The sequence below is a fragment of the Drosophila eugracilis genome, unplaced genomic scaffold (genome assembly GCF_018153835.1).
Source record: "Drosophila eugracilis isolate 14026-0451.02 unplaced genomic scaffold, ASM1815383v1 contig_2154, whole genome shotgun sequence".
Lineage (NCBI taxonomy): Eukaryota > Metazoa > Arthropoda > Insecta > Diptera > Drosophilidae > Drosophila > Drosophila eugracilis.
The window spans coordinates 12,464,237-12,484,505 of record NW_024573038.1 but is presented as its reverse complement, the minus strand read 5'-3'; the positions used below and the strand labels follow the sequence as shown (position 1 = coordinate 12,484,505).

Genomic DNA, 20,269 nt, shown 5'->3' with positions numbered 1-20,269 from the left:
AAATGGTTGATAACGAAAGGCAAACACACACACACACACACACATAACCAAAAAGAGAGTCAGGCAAAGGGACTTGTGTTTGTGTGTGAGTGGCAGTTTGTAAGTGAGAGTGAGTTGGTGTGAGTGCGAGTGCGCTTTGTTTATCTCTATTTACGCGGCAGCGGCGTCAACGTCGTCGCATCGCGAGCTGTATAAAATCCGGCGATCCGCCGATCGGAGAGTCAGTGTTCAATGTAAACCGTTAACGATCACATCTCCTCATCTCGTGGCACACCCACTTTCCCTCTTCCAAATCAAACATAAAAAGGAAAATGGGAGAGGGCGGCGATCGAGGATTGTTGCAGCTTTAAACGCGCTCCAAGCGCAACCCCCTACGTAATTCTACGTAACCTTGGATGGTACAGAAGCTTTAAAGACCGCTTGGCTCTCCCACAACTCTACACCAAGCTGCCATCAGTCCACCACCCATTTGGAAAAGTCTGGAGACAAGGACAAGGACATGGTCGACATGGTGAACGAGAGAACGGAGGACCAAACAGGACCGGGCTGGAGGAAAGTGCAATTGGTGACTTGGCGGGAGATTAAAACTCGAACAGAAGACTCCGTTTCGAGTGCGTTTCCCCCAAGGTCAACACCCCCCACATAATATAATGTGCAATATTAGTTGATTTGTTATTAACTGATTTGTTGTTAACTGATTTGTTATTAACTCGTTTGTTACTGGTTTCACGTTCCTGGAACGTTAGCTGTGATTGTGTTAAACCTTAAATGTTAAGATTGTTATATCATTGTTATGTTTGTTATTATTAAGATAGCAACAGCATCGCTCATGTCTTCCACTACCGTTAAGTGCAATTTAGCTTGTAAGAAAATTAGTTTTTCCTTTGTTGAAATAAAACAGCTCTTCATGGGAAAGCTAACAAAAAAAAACTGCTTTGTGTTTGAAATTTATGAATTTCTAAAAAAATATTTTATAGGTACCGAACTACACTGGATTCCGGTCTTTATCAAGGCGCAAAGAAAAACTTATTTGTTCTCTACATGCTTAAAGTTTCTAATAATATTTTCAGATTACTGTTCTTTCTTTAAGGAAAAGTCATCAAAAGAGTCCAAAGTAGAAGAAAAGCCATACCGGAAAACATTATTAGTGAAATCAACCACTTCTACAATTAAAAGTTTGCGAACAATTAACCAGAATTTTCTTACATTTTCAGTTTTTTTTCAAAGGGTTTTCTCATTACCCCTTTACCTACAATGAACAAATTTTTTCCTTTAAAGTAGATTTAAATAAGGTGTACTGGTTAAACATTCTTGGTTTTACTGTAAAATAACTAAGAAGTAGCTCTGAGGAGAGTTTTTTGCTTCTGAATACAAGAATCTTAGCCAAAGTTCTCTGTTAATAGCTTATTAATATTAGTGTTGAAAATCATTTATTAAACAAATAATTTCTGTAAAAATATTTCAAAATAGTTTACAAAAGGATATAAAAATAAAAATCAAATATAAATAGACTCTTTTGCTACTATTTTGCCCTATCATTAACTAACAGTTTTTTCATTGTCTAAAATATTTAAAAAAAACCCAAACTGTTATCTAAACTCTCATATGCTAAGCTGATGTGAGTTTTCGTCACAGTTTTCCACACATTTTCCAAAATCTCAGCCAGATATTTGAGTCAAAGTAAACAGAAACCCAACACATGTTTTGGTGCCGTGGGAATGTCCCACATCTTCAAAGGATCTCCAGACAGGACCTTTTTTCTGTTTATCCCAGTCAGAGCCATATGTTGTTTATGCCATGTAAATAACCCATTTTAGCCATCGTAAATAATAAGAAATTCAAATATGTTTTTCAATGTTTATTTTAGTTTTTTTGTTTATTAATTTTTCCTTTGAAAATCCAAACAATTGAAACCGCTTTTTGCACAGCAAAAAAAAGGATAATTGTTGGAATGCCTCCCACCACATATGAATGTGGTTACCCAATCGCTTTTTTCTTGGAAATTTTCAGTTTGAGTTTGAAAATCCGAAAAGCGCTGCCCAAGACCGATGAATCCAAAGTCGAAGTGCCCAAACTCTGGAGTACCCATCCCGCTGGAGAGCCAAGCTCCAGTCCAGTTGAAGTTATCCCAATCGAAAGTTGAAAAACCCCATTGTAGTTCAAGGTTGAAGTTGCTGTTCCAGGCGATTAGTTCAAGCTTGAGCCCAACGGTCGAGGAAGTTCCATTCGATGGCATAGGGTTCGCTGGCTTTGGGTTGAATGGAGGTCCAGAAGAAGGTTCCAGCATTGGTGCGAGCGAAGTGGACGGGAACGTAGTAATCCTCCTGGTCAATGGTATGGAGTTCTCCAGATCCGTTTTCATTATAAACGATGACGGCATCTTCCTTGGCGCATTGGCGAATCTCCTCGATCAGGCGATGCTCCAAATGCTCATTGGCCATGTTGTCCATATCGTTGCTGAGCCACTCGAATTCGGACTCCTTCTCCTCGGATGCAATGTAGGAGCTTCTCTTGGGCTGCTCCTTCTTTAGCTTGAAGACATGGCCAAGAAGGGGCTTCAACAGATTCTTAAGGCGACGAGACGGCGACACTTTCGACTTGTACATGTTGTTGTTGTTGTTCTTCTGCTTGCTGATGGCCGACATTAGATAATTTTCGTAGAAGATTTTTTGGTGGTGAGTTCGTTGAATGCGTGCTGAGATGTTCTCGCTTCGACGTTCGGATGCTGTGTGATGCTGTCTCTAAGACCAGAGGCGCTATTTATACCTTCTCGGCAGCCTGGAGGGATCCTACAGCATCTCAGCCAATCGCAGAGCTCGAAACGCAGGCAGGTGCAAGGATCCGAAATTTCACACGTTAGTCAGTGGCAGCAGGTAGGTCCTGCAGGACCTGAGATCTTCCGATCTACGTAGATCTTGTGCGAAGCGTGGGAATCTCGAGCCCATTTCTCCTTCCAAGACAATTATCCCCCCTGAAGGAATCCTTGGCGTGGGAACAGCACATTTCTGGCCTTCTCTCGTAGATTCATTTATTGTTTTGGGATTTCAGTTGGGTTTGTTGTGCCAGTTCATCAGAAATCTGTCGATCCTGTAACCGAAAACGAGCTACATTCTAAGCCAAATTTATACAAATCGTACACTTTCATTCTTAGGGTTATTATTTGGCTGATTAGTGATGGCATTGCCAAAAGTCCTTTGAGGCACGATCTTGAGATTTCTCACGTTCGGTTGGGGAGCTCTTCGTGCTTGGTTTTTTATGAGTTATTGGTTTACCAACACAATTTTCGTGTCACGCCAGGGGGTTTCGATTTTTTCTCATCACTAGGTCTTACTTTTTTGGTCCATGTCCTTAATTAATTGAATGGGGGGGTTTCTTTTTTGAGAACGTATCGTATTATAACTCATTTATTGTGGGACGTGGTGATTGTTCGTCTCACATTTGTATTTACAGCCTGTGAGAATCTGTAACTCGTGTTCTAATGGCACTCGATCGTTGGGAAATTTAAGATTGCAGATGATGTCTGTTTTGATTAGGGTTGACGGTATAAATTGATATCATATTTTCTTTGCAAATACATATTTTCTTAATGGTTTACAACTTTGTCTACCTAAAAATGGTAGTCCCTATATAAAATTGCATGAACTTAAGGGGTCATAAAAATGTATATGATGAATGAATGATAATTTAAACATTTATTACTGAATTTTAAAAGCAGAGAAGAGAGGAAAATTAAAGGAAATATTTTTATTGCTGATAAGGATAGTTGTGATTTTTATAAAACCTTTCTTAGATATGTAAAAATAATAATCAAAGTATGTTTATCATATTTAATATTTTTTATATAATAAAAATCGCAAAAAAAGCTATTTTTATAAATTGTCTAAATATTTTACATTTTTTAAATCATATAAAAAATAATAAAAAAATAAAATTTTACATTTTTTACTGAATTTTGTATGCTAAGAAGCGAGAATAATCAAATTAAATATTTTTTTATTGCTTGAAATAAGTAAAAATATTAATGATTAATAATTAATAATATAATTAATAATTATATAATAAGAAAAAGAAATATGCAAAGTTTTAAAAATTTGCGAATTTTATTTAATTTTTTAAATCATATAAAAATAATATAAAATTATATTTAAATTATTCGAATAAATCTTATTGTTTGTTGTTTTCAAAAGTTAATTTTTTACCTTTCAAAAATTTTAAAGCTTAAATTAATAAACTTTTTAACGTTCTTCTATTGAAATTTATATAATATCTTCTTAATATACTAACATATTTTTTCTTACCAGTTATTATGCCTCCAACCTTTTAAAAATGTCCATCAATTATGATCCTGCAACATTTTATGCCAAACTGTACCTAGATGTATGCTTTCAATAAAGAAACTGCATTGAGAATATATGTAAAAAAAAAAAAAGAAAAAAAACTATTTACATAACGCACAAGCAACCTTATGTACGCATATTCCCCCCTTTTGGAAATGCCTGGAAGATCGAACTGATCCGTGCGGCCTTTTCGCATTTATTATTGAGATAGGATTGGCTTTGTTGCTGCCCGGCAGGGCCCTTGTTTTTGTTTATCATCTTAGGGACCCCGTCTACCTGTTCCGATGCAATTCGAGATTTATTTTGTCCAGGGCCCAGCCCTAAGAAGGAGCGCAGAAAACGAAAATCAGAAATCGCCTCGAGGTAACAGGTTTCCCCAGCACAGAGATCACTTGATTTTTTTCTCTTTTGAGTTTTTCGAATCTCACCAACAGGTTTTGATCAAAAGGGAACAGGTAAAAGGTTTTATTTTTCGAGTTAAGGTTCTTAGGGTTTCTTGCCTTGGTTCCGGGAATGGGGAAGGGGTAAGAACGGTTTTTGGTTTACAAATTCTTGGAAAACCTTCAAGGAAATCACAATGACACAAAGGGGAAAGTTCGAATAAGAAATCAGAAGAAAAAAAATGCAAACAAGTTTCAGTATTAATATTATGTATATTTATTCATACATTCTTAAACATAGATGGAAGACAATGATTAAAGCTGTTTATAAATTTATGCATTTTGAAATGTCCACTTGCATAGTGTGGAGTTAAAGCTGATTCGGATGTTTAGAGACCGGATTCCGTTGAAGTCTTTAAAGCTGTTTAGGAAGTTTTTTTTTCGGAATTTCCCATTTTCCTTGATTACAGTTTGACAAACTCGGCTTCCAGGGTCTCGTTGAGGGAGTTCTGGAGCTCCTCTTCGGATATAGGCAGTGGGAGTTCCTTCGAGATGGTCTGGTTCTTGAGTTGCTGGTGGCCAGAAGTTTTAAAGATTTTGCAGGCCACCTTGAAGATCTTCTTCATGGCCTTGGCGGGGGTGTAGGTCTTCTTCTGGCAAACTGGATTGTAGGTGGTGTTTATCAAAGTTTCGTAGGCCATTTTTGCTAGTTTTTAGATTTCTCTTGTAGACTGTAGACTTGTATTGACTGTTCAACGTTGAGATTGAAATTGATGTCCTATTCGAAATCTCGCTCCGTTTTTATACCCAATCCCGGTGAAATCAACCCCTAAGCGAGGACCAATCAGGATGAGTCCTGACGCAGGTGCATTTCGGTTTCTCCAGATCTGAGAGTCATGCATTCCTCAACGCTCTGCAGGTAGTTTCGGATCGGGTCGGATCGGTTCGTGTCCCTTTTTTTTCTCTCGAGCGACCCTTGCACGTGTGCGAAGTAAGGCCACAATTTTCGAAGGCCCTAAATAAATCTCTCCCTGGATTTCGTCGTGGGAGAGTATAATTTCAGTCGAATACTTATCGGACGATGCGGCAAGCATGCACAAATAACCAAAAAAAAGTAAAATTGGAAGAAAAAACCATCATCATCCCTTTTTCATGGGTTCGGGTTAGTAATTTGAGTGGTTTGTTTGCGGAGGACTCGGCTCGAATTTATGCCTTGATTAGTTTTTGGCTATTAATTGTTAATAGGCTGACAGTGGAGGATAAAAGTGACAGACCCTCGTTAAACACATGTTGTCGGCAAACGAAAAATATTTACACGTCAACATTTCATTTTTGATCAGTACAGGTAGATAGTGGTCCTTTTGAGTACAGTGAACAATCTGATTGTTAGGCTCATGATTTTGCTAGATCTTTCGATGTGGTGATGGTTCTCCTGTGGCTGTCTTCACTGTCTTCACACTTGTTCCTTTTGGCTGTCCTTGTTGGTTAGCAAAATTTCATTTCGTGTTGAAATTCAGATTTCTTTGTCGATGGCAGAGAAGGACCTTTTCTCGGATTCTGCCCTAAAGCTATAAAGATTCTTCTGGATTTCTTGGTTTCTGAAACCACTTCAAAACTGGCTTCACTGTCCCCACACTTGTTTCTTGGAGTTTTCTCTCTTCTCTTTATGAAGAAAATTTAAATTTCGTTGCGTGTCGAAATTCAGATTTCGTCTCTTTTGGAAATACTTGTCACTTGTAATTTGGGATTTATTGTTATTCCAGTCGTGTGGAATCTTGGGAGTGAGATAGGATCCTGGCCTATCCACTTGGGGGGTGAACAACCAGGGACCTCATATGTTTGTGGCTCTCTTTACTATTCCACAGGCATAATTCCTTATAAACAAATTTTATTTTGGTGGCGTTTCAAGTTTAGTTGTTAGTGTCAGGTTTCCAGAAATTCAAGCGCCTGAATGAAGCCTGCATAATTAGCCTGTGGTCAAAGTGAAACAAAATACCTTGGATCGAATTTTATAATATTGATATATTTTACATTTTTAATGTGAAAAAATATACATTTCGAAAATGAATAAATATTTCATTTTGGTGAAAAATGCATTACATGATAAGCATAATAAAGAAGTTCCAAGAAGTTCTTTGGGTGTGTAATTTTGGTTAAAATAATTTTATTTTTGTATATTTTTAAAATAGAGTTTCATATTCGATTCATGAGAGGCTTAATTTTATATTTTATATATGTGTTAGTTTCAGCTGAAATGTATATTTTTAATCCATGAAATGGCATAAATGTCGTATGAAAATATTTAAGGGAATATTTATATATTTTAAATACAGAATGGCCCACGTAGCGTTTGCTTTTTGAACTATCGATAATTTTGACTTTGACATTTCGAATGTCATTTTCAATTTGGCAGATATTTAGTAGAAGGTTTGCGGTTTAGGAAATGGTTTTTGGTTTGATATTTTTCTAGCGATTTTAAAATGCAAATTCTCCGTGGGCCAACCTATACTACATTTTTAGTTAATAATCATGTGGAAAATGACTTCCATTCCCTATTTTAACTTTAATTAATTTAACTCGAACTTGCAAGTTCTCCTTAAACAAAATTGTATGATAGTTAAAAGTAATGATAACCAATTAAAAATATTACAAAAATTTTAAAATAATAAGTGTTCATACCTTTTGCATTTCTAAAGCCCAATAAATAAGGGAAAATAATAATTCATAGAATTAACAAACATGTTAATCAAAATATATTTATTAGTTGGATTCAGTTATCGTCCTTATACATATATAACAAGAAAATTGTACAAAAATGGAAATAAAATTAAATATTTACTTCAAGCATTTCAAATTGTATACCAGCAGAGTCTTTTGACTTGATTTGGGTGACCAAACAGGAATGAATGACACTGAAAGAGACACTGATTGGAATGAGGGTTACCAGCATAGTGAGTCCAATTTAAAAGCAATTTTTCCAAATCCAGAACTGGCCATACAGTTCCTATACAGAGACCTAGCTCAACTTCCAATGAGCAAACGTTAAAAGTAGTTTTTCTTTTCCAGCCATTGCAGTTTTAGTTATTTTCAGAGAACCTAAGAAAAGAATTACCATTTTTCCAAAGAGAAGACAAATTAAATTTTCTTTTTTTTTAGTTTTTTATTTCTTTTACGATTTATATTCTTAAAGCTAAAATTTTACATGGAAGACAATGATTCTTAGCCTAGTACCTATTAGAAGACCCTAACAAACAAACATGGAAGACAATGATTCGGCTAAGACTAACTTAAGGCTAATAAGACACAAGGAATCACAATGAGTTAACGACAGTAACGCTTGATTGTGACGAATTGAATATCAATTAGAGTTGCGTTTCCTTTGGGAGCCAAGCCCAAAGAATCCAATCTATGCCTAATATCACCCTGAGATTACGAACATGCTAAGCTGAACCCGCATCCATACGACGACCAATGGACGGAGACACTTGCACTTAAAGCTGCCAATTGGAGATTTTCCTGATGGATCGAAGATTGATTGGATGATGTTTAGGCCTGAACCCATCGATCGAACTGCTGGCGTAACTGCTGCTCCTGGTGCTGGCGAGCACTCTCGGCTGAGGTCCAGAAGAAGGTGCCACTGCTGGTGCGAGCAAAGTGAACCGGGATAAAGGTCTGCTCGGGATGGACGGGCACAATGTTCTGCTGTTGACCCTGCTGGACGATCATGGCACCATTGGTGGGGCACTGGCGAAGATCGCTATAGAGTCGCTGCTCCAACTCCTCGTTGGCCATGTTATCACAACTGGCCGCGGGATCTTTGCGCATGTCCTCCAACGAAGCGTTGATGGCATTTTGGTTCTGGATCTCAGCTAGAGTCTTCCGGAGCAACTGCTTCTTCTTCACCAGCCGCAGAAGGGGTTTGACCAGTTTCCTCAGACTCCGCATGGCCATCGTGTGCTGATCTGATTTCTGCTCCATCACCTTGCTGCTCTCAAACTTGTATTCCCGTGTGATGAACGACATTGTTATAAGGTTGTTTTTTTTTCGAGTTTGAAATATAACTTTTGATCTTGAGTTGGTTGCACTCGGATGAGAGTTGGTAGTGTTCTGGTTTCCCTCCTCTCGAGCAGCTCCTTTTATACGCTGCGTTCTCTGGCTTCTCTCGGCGGGGGAGAGTTCTCTAAAAGAGCGGTGTTACTCTCTTTCGGTGAGCTCGACCAATGGTAAAGCAGACTGCAGGCAGGTGGTTGCACAAACCTAGAGAAGGAGAGGCAAATGAGAGGAAAGAGAAAGCGGTCTTGGGATCAGGAGAAGATCCTTACCCATGCGAAGGTAGGGTATGTTCGGTTTTTTTCGAATTGTGCATTACAATTTTTGTTTTAGTAAGTACCTCTTATTTTAAGGGGACTTTGATAATAATAATGCATAAATTATAAAATTATATTAAGGGGTGGAGTTTTAAAAAAAATTTTACAAAATAAATAAATAAATTATTTTATATTTCAACCGATATTTACAAAAATTGAGTGAATTTATATCGTTAATAATGTTAAGTATTAATGGTGAATAAAATAAAATGAAATGTTTTTAAATATTTTATAATATTTATTTAATTTTCATTATGAAAAGTTAATTCCTATGTTAATATCCTGTTTTTCGTTTTTATAATGTATTAATCTTGTTTTAAGTAATTTATTTTAAAGTGTTGTTAATATTTCATAGTACTTAAGACTAAAAAAAAATATTTAAATATTTATTATAACAATTTTCAGATTTTGCTATGTTGCGCATTTTTCTATAGCTTGGATTTATTAAATTTAATTTTAAATTTTAAGAAAAACTAAATATCGTATGTCTCCCACATGACTTCAAATACTGGGTATTACCCACTCGACTTGCTCATTCACTGCAGGTTTTTAACGGATTTTTCGGATCTCTCGCTCTGCTCTCAACCTATCTCCCCCTCTGAGATGCTCACTACACCCCTCCCACAGCTCTCTTACCTGCTCGACTCTGGCGCAAAGAAAAAGTAGAAATCCCTAAATCCCAAACGTAAAATTCCTAGAGAGTACCGAACGGACAAGTCCCAACTTGTTGGAAAAATTCCGAGCCCGAGTGTGAGGGAAGAGAGATTTTAAAATTCGACACACTATCCCGAAAAAAGACGGAGGATATGGACAAACAATGGATTGGCATATCTGTGAGATACAATCTCGCCGCTGGAAATACCCGAACGGCCAAGGGACTTGTCCGTTATTTCATTGAGACAGACCAGAAAGTGCCTTTATGTCCTTCCGTCCGCTAGTCCTTTTCCCATTTTCCCAACCTGTAGTAGGTAGTTGAGCCAAGTAATGTAACGTATTTTTTGGGTACTTGCATAGCGATGTGGGAATGGGAATGGGATGGGATCGGATCGGATCGTACCTCTCAAGGTTAGTCAATATGCATTAATGCCGCATTTTGGGAAATCTTGGCAGGTCCTTTTCAGCTCCTTCCGATCGCATTTGTTTGTCATTGTTGTTCTTTCCCCGGTTCGAGGGACCTGCTCACTGTTGATGCGTGAAAAATTTACGACGCGGGAGAAGCACGTACAGATAGAATCTTTAAGGTTTTGGTTTTTGGCTCGGTTTACGCATTTTACTGGAATTTCGTCGGCACTTCGTTTATGAGTCGCCTTCCTAATTGTTATTTGCCCTTTTCACTTGCCCTCCGAAGGTTACTTTCATAATTTTGTAACGGCTCCGAGGACTTGAGTTTCTTGTAACGGTCGTTTCGTCTCTTGGATATCCTTGGACGGTCATTAAGAGGGTCCCTAATTGGACCCTCCTGTCTGATTATTCTGCTCCTGATTACGCAGAGCTTCTATGGTTTAAGGTTCCCCTTTTTGTTCGACTTAAACCAGTTTTTATTTGGTGCGGAATTCGGTGGGGCTTATATTGTATATATCAATTTCATTCGCTGCGAGACAGAATCAAGAAGGTTAATCTGGGGCCGAAACTTTTATGGCTGTCGGTGACCTGATTTGACCCTTTCCACACGTTACACATATCGTTTACCCTTTGGTCTTCGTTTTCGGCTTATTAATGAAAGGCGTCTCAGGTTGATTTTATGTTAATTTTTATTATGGTTCAGGATTTGAAGATGCCATTGCTCAGGTGCACTAATTAATAATGGGATAAACATTCAAATGGGGATTATTTTATGTTGAAATAAATGGGTTTTCCACATCTTCCTATGTTGACAGGTACAATCAGGTTTCGCTTTTTATAGAAAAGACATTAAAACTTATTAGAATTTATAGTTTATTTTGCTGTTTTAAAGTTTATTTTAGTTCCTATCGCTATTTGTAAGGCCTTTTGATATTTTTTTACTTTAAACTTTAAATTGTAATCTTAAAATCTTTAAATCTTTAAAATAGAATCTTAGTAAATATTCTTATTAAAATCTTTTATGTTGTTCTTGCTGTTTTTTCTCATAAAATAACAGTTTTTTATAGTTATTATTCAGTGGAACTTTCGAACTCTAACTTTTTAACATTGTTTTTAATATCAAATAACTAAAGAGCATTGTTGATTATTAAAGAATCGTTTGTTTTGGATACTTCCCATTCTCTATACTGCACTCGTTTTTTGTCGTTACCAAATAAATACATTAACAAAAATGTTTTATTGTTAGAAAAGCAAAGATAAAAGTAAAAATAAAACAAAGAAATAAAGAAAGACTGCCGATCCCACAGTCACAGTGTTTACACACGTGCAACAGTTTTTGGTCCTGAAAATTTCTAGCAAGTCTAGACATGATCACTTGGTACAAATTCTACTCTACTCTATAGAAATTAGGTCTCTTATTTGCCAAAGAGCTCAGTGTTTTAGGGTTTCATGTTTTTTGTATAGTAAAAAGTAAAGGTTTTCCAAAATCTTATCTGCAAACATCAGCCACCGATCTCAGCGATCTTCGCGACGATCATGACTGTTGATGGCCGTCTAGTCGACCGTTAACACAACCTTCGTGAGGTGCATTAGTTTTGGGTCATTTTAGGGTTCATCTCGTTTCGTTTTCGTCTCGTTTAATCCTCTTTTATCTTGCATTTCTGATGTGTTTTGGGGTTTCTCTTTGTTGTTTTTTTTCTCGAATTCTTACCTGCCGATGCTGTGCGTTTGACCCTTGCACGTGTGCAATGATGGACCCTTTTTCGAAAATGCAACAATGTACAATAGCCGTGACAGTGGTGGAGTGGGGGGTGGAAGGGTACCATTAATGTTGGTCCATCGAATGCCACTCCAATCCGGCGTAATTGTGACCTTCCGGAAAAAGGGATTAAATGCCGCCATTGTCCAACATCGATTTTTTTGGCCCTGAAATCAGAAACTCTAAAAAGGGTCCTATCAAATGCAAAGAGTTCTTTGGTTTCACTTCAAATTCCTACCAAAAATTGTACCCAAAATGTAAATGTTTAAGAATTGTAAGAAAATCAGACGAAGCGAAAAAGAGAATTTCCCCAAATATAATCTTTTGAATAGAATTTGAATTTGAGCGTGATGTTTTTGTGAACTCCGCTGATTGATTGATGGGTTGGGTTCGAATTATAAAATCAAATGAGACGATCCCTTAAGAGATTGTTCTTGGGGTTGAGCGATTGAATTTGTCCTTCGTTGGTTTTGATTATCGGGCGGGGGGTTTTATTTTATGGTTTGGTAATTGAATGCGTCTGGCCTTGGTTTTTATTAATGTATTTTGGGTATTGCAGAATAGGGAGTTGAAGTGCTTGTAATGTTGATTATTCCACCTAGATAGGTACTTGAAATTCACTTCACTGTGTATTGATAATAAAGTTGTAAAATCTAGAGCCGGGCTGCTCAAATTCGACTTACGGTAGAGCTTTTAGTAACACAAATACAAAAAAGCGTGTATATATTTAGTGACGCTTTTGTGTTGGTTTGCAGCTATGCACTGAGAGAAATAAAAACACTTCTGCTTGCTAACTAATTGCAAAAGTGGAAACCAGTGCTAGTTTTAGAGGATGATCCAGGAAAAAAAAAAAAAAAAACATACAACAGTTAGTTACGGAATGAGTCGGTAGAGAAAAACGAAAAACAGTCCACGACGAAACAGGCCCCAAAGTGCAAACAGAAGTTATAAGAAATAAATTTCAGTGCAAATGTTCGAGGATGATCTAGGAAAAAACAAGAACAACATTGGAGTGACGGTGACGGAATTAGGCGAAAAGAGGACTTCGAAAATTTGTTAGTGGAATAGCTCCGCAAGCGCTCAAAGCTTATGGGCTAACAAGCCCAGGGAGGATTTACAAAAACAAATGAGCACTCAAAGCATAGGCTTTGAGCTAGACTCTATCTGCTGCAGCAAAGTACATACAGTCAGCACATAATTTATTCGTACACCCATGAGTTGCAACAAAGTAATTTTTTACGAACAAAAATTATTCGTACACTTCTCATTCTTCACTTCTATTTCTGAATACAACGGTAATCCTCGATTTTTACTTAAACTCTACTTCGGAGTAAGCTTCGGTGTGCTATTTTCAAACTCAATAAAACTAGTATGAACTTCGGTTTATAAATGGTTTTGATTTCAAGCTATCCCACATCTTACCTTTTGACTTCAAATTGAAGCAGATTTTTGTATAAAACATCGTCTATGTAATATTTATTATAATCACACTTGAAAGAAGAACTTAAACCATTATGTTGTCAGCCATTAAAAATATTTATGAATTTCTTTTACTTTAGATTTTGTTAACATGAAAAAAAGACCAGAGATATAAGTTTAATAGAATAAAATCCCATAAATTTACTCTCTAGAATTTTAAACGACACATCCCCGCTGCGAATCTGAGTTTATAGATTTGTGGCAACTTTCACAATACCAAAGATGGTTGACATCAACCTGTTGTTTGCCTTAGTTTTTCTGTGTCCTGTCAAGTGTGAAAAATCGCGCTCTTCGAAACAAAGGCGAAATCCATATAAATTCTGAAAAGGTTCTGCTAATTCCAGGAATGTCAAGTCGATTTGACAAAAATGCCAGACAGTGGATAATTTTCCTGGCGCCGGCGTCCTGTCGCTCATTGTCCTCCTAACGACTCGAGACGCCTGGCCAGACTCTTACCTGTATCTTGGCCAAAAACCAAAGTGTTACCTGTACCCCTAAAACCTTATCGCCCAAAACTGTCGCTAAGAAAAACCATTTAGTTCTTCTTTTTTTTTTTTTTGATAATTTTAAATGGCGTCACTGTTTCAATTACTTTGGAGACAAGGCCAAAGTCATTAGAGGTCTAAAAATGTTCTTATATTTAAATTCAAACGGGGAAAGTGCATTATCTTGTCGTCGATTCGGCTTGCCTCAATCCGCACTTTAGGGATCGTTAGTTATCGTTTACTTTTATGGACAAGCCACTCAAGTGGCTCTGGGCCAGCCCCCACCAAATGGATGGAAAATTAAATTAAAATTTTCCGCACTCGAACACATTTGTTTGGTTGGTCTGGTCATGGTTGAGTTTGATTCACTGCCAGACACAAATATCAATTTACAGCAGATAACATTCCATTCGGGGGTAGTTTTCATAGCTGATTAGTAAAGATTATTGTGGCATGGTAAACACTTGCGCCTCCTCGCCCATACCAAAAAGCGGCACTTGAAACGGCTGAGGGAGTCTTAAAGGACCTGATCTGGGCGGGTTTTCCATATCGATAGTTGAGTGACGCCTGAAATGCATTTTCCGAACACGAGATCGTCTTGCACATCGAGGCATTAAATTTCAGGAGCTCGCCTGGGTTCGTGTCAGAAACTGCACTTGACAATTAAACTCACAGAAGAAAAAAAAAACAGATGAAATCCTTGTTGTCAAATATAACAGGGATCAGGGCAAGGATTTTGGTGCCAGGACCCTCGTTGAAATACGATCTCTCGTCGCCCGTAAGTCGCTCTGTGGAGTCTCGAGTTCTTTCGTGGTGGATCATTATTTACGATTCATGCTCCATTGGGACTAATGGATTTCCATATGCAGCCGACAATTTGTGAAATATTTCAGACACCTATTTGTTAAAATCGAAAACCAATCTAAGGCCACATGGTGTCGTATAAGGGCTATAAATTTGTTTATAATTTTGTTAAAATGTATGGTAAAGGCTGTTGTCTAATGAGAAGGGGTGTTATATTATATTTTTCCATTTACAAAAGGGTAAAAACATCGGTAATTTATGCTTTTGATATTAAATTGAAATTACTAAAATCAGGATTAGAATTTTAAAACCTAATATGCTGAGTTTTTCTCAGTTCCATATCTCGAATTAGTTAATAATCGCCGTACTTTTAAAAAATTAAAGTAAATGTTACGGAAAGCATTTTTACGATAACCAATTTCACAGTTTTTGGATTACTTCGATCTATTACTTGGGGAAAACGCATTTCTACGTTTAGAAATATTTTACACACCTATTTGTTAAAACGGATAACCAATCTAAGGCCAAAAAGCGGTCTAGCATCGTTAAAAAGAGGGGATAGAAAAAGATACAAATTTAAACCGAATTTTAGTGGAACGTTTTCGGGCTAATGTCGATCGGTCGAGCGAGCGGTCGTTGTGGCGGTCAGTTTTCCTTTGTGAACACGTGTGCAAGGGTCTCTTTTGTTTAATTTTATTTTCTTTTTTTTTTTACTTTACTGCCCTTGGCCCTTCCCCTGGCTGTGCCACTGCCCCTGCCCCTACGACATGACTTGCCTGTGTCCCCTGTGGCGTTGGATTTTATTGATTTTGGGTTTCCAATAATTCTTCTTCTAGTCTCTTCGCTTTTTAGGGGCGTTCTTTGGGCATTGTCCATGTAGAAGCTGTACATAGGAAGTCCATTTATATATCTATGAAGATTAGAAAATTTTTAACGTTTTTTTTTTTGGATTTTTGGGGGGCGTTTAGGGCAGCCCAACAATCAGCTACAAACTATATTGTTAGAAGATTGATGTTAGACTTTCTGGTGTAAATTGTTAACACTGTTTTCCCTTCTGACTTTGGAGGTCTTTGCATGCGAGCCTAGGGCGTAGTCATCGCCCCCTTCCGCCCCTCTCTGTGTTCCACTGAAAAAGTGTTTTCTAGTGAGTCCTAAAACATCATTTGATGACCTGAGTATGTATACTTAAGATGATCAGGCCTAAGCAGCCTTTTTAGCCCAGTAATTTACTAATGAACCCAAAGATGCCAGATAGGAAGTGAGTCGGGACTTTTGAACTAAAAAGGAGTTGCCTTAGTTTGAGCTGATTAAAGGACCTACCTTTACGATATGAGATCGGGTTGCGACATCATTAATTAGTTTGGTTTCTCAAGATTATTGGTGGGAGTCAACCTTGTAAGAACGATTTATTAATGAGTTGGGGTAGAAGTATATCAGATCGATATGGAGGGTCTGACTGGGTACTGTTACAGAAAATACTTAAAATGATTTTAAAGATTTTACTCTAAAAAGTAAGAATCACGCAATCGCAGATAAAAAATCGGTTAAAAATTTGATTTATTTACCTAAAATCGGCTCTCAAAGCTTACATACAAAAATTAACTAAATTAGGACTAACGCCTACAAGGACTCACAGCGGCTACGCAAATATGAGTGGTTTCCGTCTTTGTGCTAATGTCGTAAGGTAAGCTTTCATAAGTCAATCAGCCGTTGACTTCTGTGCTAGCTTACGTTATGAAGGCATATACTATCTCATATCATTTTGTTTGATATACTCGGAATAGACTTGATCTTTACATATTCTAATTTTACACATAACTACAACTTTTTACTTCATTTAAGCCAGCGAAGTCGAATATATCCTTCATTAAGCGGAATGAAAATAAGTATAAATATAATATAAAGTAATGATAATAAATAAACAAATATCTTTGATTATTGTCTAAATAATGCTACAATAAATAAATATTTACCGATCCACATCCTTAAGATCTCATTCCAAACTCCATCTTGTTAAGAACCCACGAAGGAATCAATCCTTGTGAAGAACCCAACTAAACGCCTAAAGTCCTAGACAAAAGCCCCTGTAAACATCATATGAACATCAAATCAGCTCAAGATTACAGCAGAGCAGAGCGTCTTTCACTTAAGATGCTAGTAAGGAAAATCGTTTTTCAAACAAAAAACTGTACACATATGAAGGACAAAGGATGAGACTTTGGCTGGCAAGCCGCGCATTTCTGGCCAACAACTAGAGGTAAGACACAAAACACACATCAAACAGAAAACGCTTCAAATTTGCTCATTGTTTTGTCAAAATACCAAATAACATAAGCGACAAGATCTCATTTTCCAATTTCCCAAAAGGGAAGCGAACTAATAGGGCTGTGAGGGCATCAACAAGGATAGAGAGAGAGCAATAGGTCGTCGAGTCATAGGTAAAATTTGAGCAATTTAAAAGATTATCACGTTAGGGATCTGTCTCGAAGATGGAACAAAAACAGAACGTTTTTTTTTTTGACTGGCTTTGTGTAAGCATACACTGAGAGAAACAAGTATATATAATTTTTATTTTATCTTATTAAAAATGAACTTACAATTGGGGTCCCAAGATAATATGAATGTTACCATAAATGTATTTATTTTTAGAATTTAAGGATATATAAGGATAGGAAAAATAACTTAATAAAAATTATAAAAATTAAAAAAAAATATAAAAATAAATCAAATTTTCATAGATGTTTTAAAACGGTTAAATTTTTTGATTTATTTAATAATTGTCTTATACTTTTAGTTCCTACCCACTTTTCTTTAAGTGTAATTGGCTACATGTTTAGTCCTGAACTCGCATTTAAATGGGGATTGGGATTCGGATTCGGTCGAGTAGACAACCGATCATTATTCCTGCTATTCTCTGGAAATAAGTTGCGAAGAATGGAAACCTTCTTTTTTGCCAGGTCGATCCTGGCTGCAATCCCCGTTGTCGTCTATTCGAAATGGTCCAGCACCAAATTAGAGCTCGTTAAAAGGCACACTTTTTTGTATGGCCCAGGATCAGAGAAGAGACACGGAGTCGAGACAGCGGATTACCCCCGCCTGAGTGCGAGTCGGTCAGAGATCACGTTTCAACAGATTCTACTGCAGGGGCTGAGCAGCATCCCGGGTACGTTGTCGGGGCTATTAATAAGCCTGGCGGTTGGTGGCTGGTGACAACACGTGAAACTCCATGACGTCTCACTGTGATGTTGGGCCAACGTACCTCCAACCCTCCTCCGCAAGAACAATGCTTAGCCTTGGCAAACACGGCAAAATTTCCCAAAAACGTGTTTACAAATATTTTCAAAAGCGGCCCAAACAATGCGACAGCCTCGGGGGGAATCTGTGGGCCCTATTGTATGCATTTTGCATGACTTTTCCTTTAACCATCCCATGAATTTCTATCTATTTATTCCTTACTCCCTCCTCCCTCCTTGCTTCTAGCTGTTGTTCTTTTTTAAATTGTTGACTCTTTTCTTCAGATATCTGTTGCTATACCATATATCCTCATCAAAGCGTCTATTTGCTGCTTTGGTTTTCTCGTTTCACTTTTTTTTCCGATGCTCATTATTCTCGATGATTGAGTAGTTGCAATATCTATAAATTGGTATGTTCTTATAGATTTCTCTATTGATGGTCTCGCCTGTGGGTTCTTGGAGCTCTCTGAACAAATGTCGGTTGGTAAATAAACCGAGATCAGTTTTTATTGTGTTTGGGAATAAAGTTTATTGTTAGCAAAAATATCTGGAAAATATTGACATGAAAAGGAAGATATCACAAGAAGAAGATTATAATTGGGCTGTTATAAGAAATTTTCTCAGAATGTATTTTTTAACAAATTGAAAGTACGAGTTTAAAAAGTTCATTTAAGTTTCTTGAAAGATTGTAACAAAAAATAATAATCATAATTATTTCATATTTTTTTTGTTAAATTTTAATTTACCCCTTAATCCTTAGCCTTTATCTTAAAAAGTTTTAAAATTTTTCATTTTGTAATTAAATAATGTAAGAGTATACAGAATAATAATATATGTAACTTTTATAACCATTTTATAAATATATTTGGCCATTAATTTATTTTATTTAAAGTTATTTACAGTGAAAATGCCAAAAAATGAAGTTATTTATCGGTCATTTCTATGTAATAATCATTTTGATAGTAGGATTCTGGGGTTAATATATTCGAGGTGTTAAAGTGGCCTATGCTCTGTTTTTGTATATTTTCGCTGTACATAGGCTCTCCTTTAAGCTTTGCGCTCTCGCCGTGCTATTCCAATAACAATTTTTTGGTTTCTTCTTTCCGCCTCATTTCGTCGCTAACTGTTCTTCTTCGATCATCCTCGAACTCTTGCACTGAAAATCATTCTTTATAACTTCTGTTTCAACTTTGGAGCTTATTTCGCTGGACTATTTGGCGGGGCAGCGAAATTAGTGATGAATTGAAAAGCAAGGAGGAGGGTTCTTATTTCTCTCAGTGCACAGCTCCAAACCAACACAAACGTCACTAAATATGTGCACCCGTTCTTGTATTTGTGTTAAGCTCTGCTGTAAGTCGAATTTTAGCACCCCTGGTTTAAAGGTTAAGGTAAAGGTTTTAGAGTTAGCTGTGTAATTCCTAATACTGATTTTTAAATTATTAAATAAATGTATTTTTAAAATTAAAGAGGAATTAGTGTATTTTTATCTAGAAACTAATAATAAATCATTACAAGCCATTCTAATGGATCAGCGGAAAGGTCTTAAAGTAAGATTATTGATGACCATTTTTAAGAAACGCTTCTCCGCATAATATTCTGATCCTAAATATTCCTTTCAGAATATAATATTCGCCTTAAAATCCATATAAGTAACTACATATCCCATATATGCATAGAATAATAGATTCCATCTTGATCCTGGGCAAATTACTCTTTCCATGTACCTTATCTAAGGATATTATCGGGAATTTGTTGAATACTCGCATATCGTCTGTGTTATTTCAATTTTGCCTAAAAAAACATGCACATGGAGATGGAGTGCCATTGATAACAAATTTCATACGTAAAGATTACTTAAAAGGAGCTCAGTGAGTAAAAATGTTATTGTAGGATTATGTTTCCTGTTTCTTTGAAAATTTCGCTTCATACAAAACACACACGTATATGACAATGGGACGGATCAATAGGAAAATGGGAAAAGAAATGGAAATGGAAGGCCATACATGTGAGGCCATACATTGGACCACAAATAGTGTGTGGGTCTTGGGTTTCCATGGTCAACCGCTATGTTGGCTTGCCACGGTAGTCGGATCGCAGTGTATGGGATCTATAAGGATCGGTTCGGATTTGATGTGAGGGAGTGCGAGGGAGCGACTTCTTCTTTTCATTTTTGTCTCCTTTTTTTTTGGCCTCTGGGCGTTCGGTAGGCGACATGTAGGTAAACAAGGATATGCATCTATGTATGTGCAGGGATGATATCTTCTTGAAGGCTTCTTGGCATCGGTGATTAGCTCTTTTGTTGGCATCGTCTTCCTAACTCGCCTCCGATCCTACCTCTTCTGCCTCCGTCGCTTTGTTGATGT

At 37.0% G+C, this 20,269-nt stretch overlaps 3 protein-coding genes across 3 annotated transcripts; all 3 read right to left on the bottom strand.

Moving 5' to 3' along the window:
* Positions 1-1,843: 1,843 nt before the first annotated feature.
* Positions 1,844-2,743, bottom strand: LOC108104258 (enhancer of split malpha protein). The gene has a single exon (XM_017210206.1). It carries the CDS (start codon positions 2,643-2,645, stop codon positions 2,193-2,195), a length of 453 nt encoding a protein of 150 aa, XP_017065695.1. The 5' UTR covers positions 2,646-2,743; the 3' UTR covers positions 1,844-2,192.
* A 2,227-nt stretch (positions 2,744-4,970) lies between these two features.
* LOC108104256 lies at positions 4,971-5,502 on the bottom strand. The gene has a single exon (XM_017210205.2). The coding sequence runs from the start codon at positions 5,416-5,418 to the stop codon at positions 5,182-5,184; it is 237 nt and encodes a 78-aa protein (XP_017065694.1). The 5' UTR covers positions 5,419-5,502; the 3' UTR covers positions 4,971-5,181.
* Positions 5,503-7,857: 2,355 nt separating this feature from the next.
* LOC108104255 (enhancer of split malpha protein) lies at positions 7,858-8,835 on the bottom strand. The gene has a single exon (XM_017210204.2). The coding sequence runs from the start codon at positions 8,738-8,740 to the stop codon at positions 8,264-8,266; it is 477 nt and encodes a 158-aa protein (XP_017065693.1). The 5' UTR covers positions 8,741-8,835; the 3' UTR covers positions 7,858-8,263.
* Positions 8,836-20,269: the final 11,434 nt, after the last annotated feature.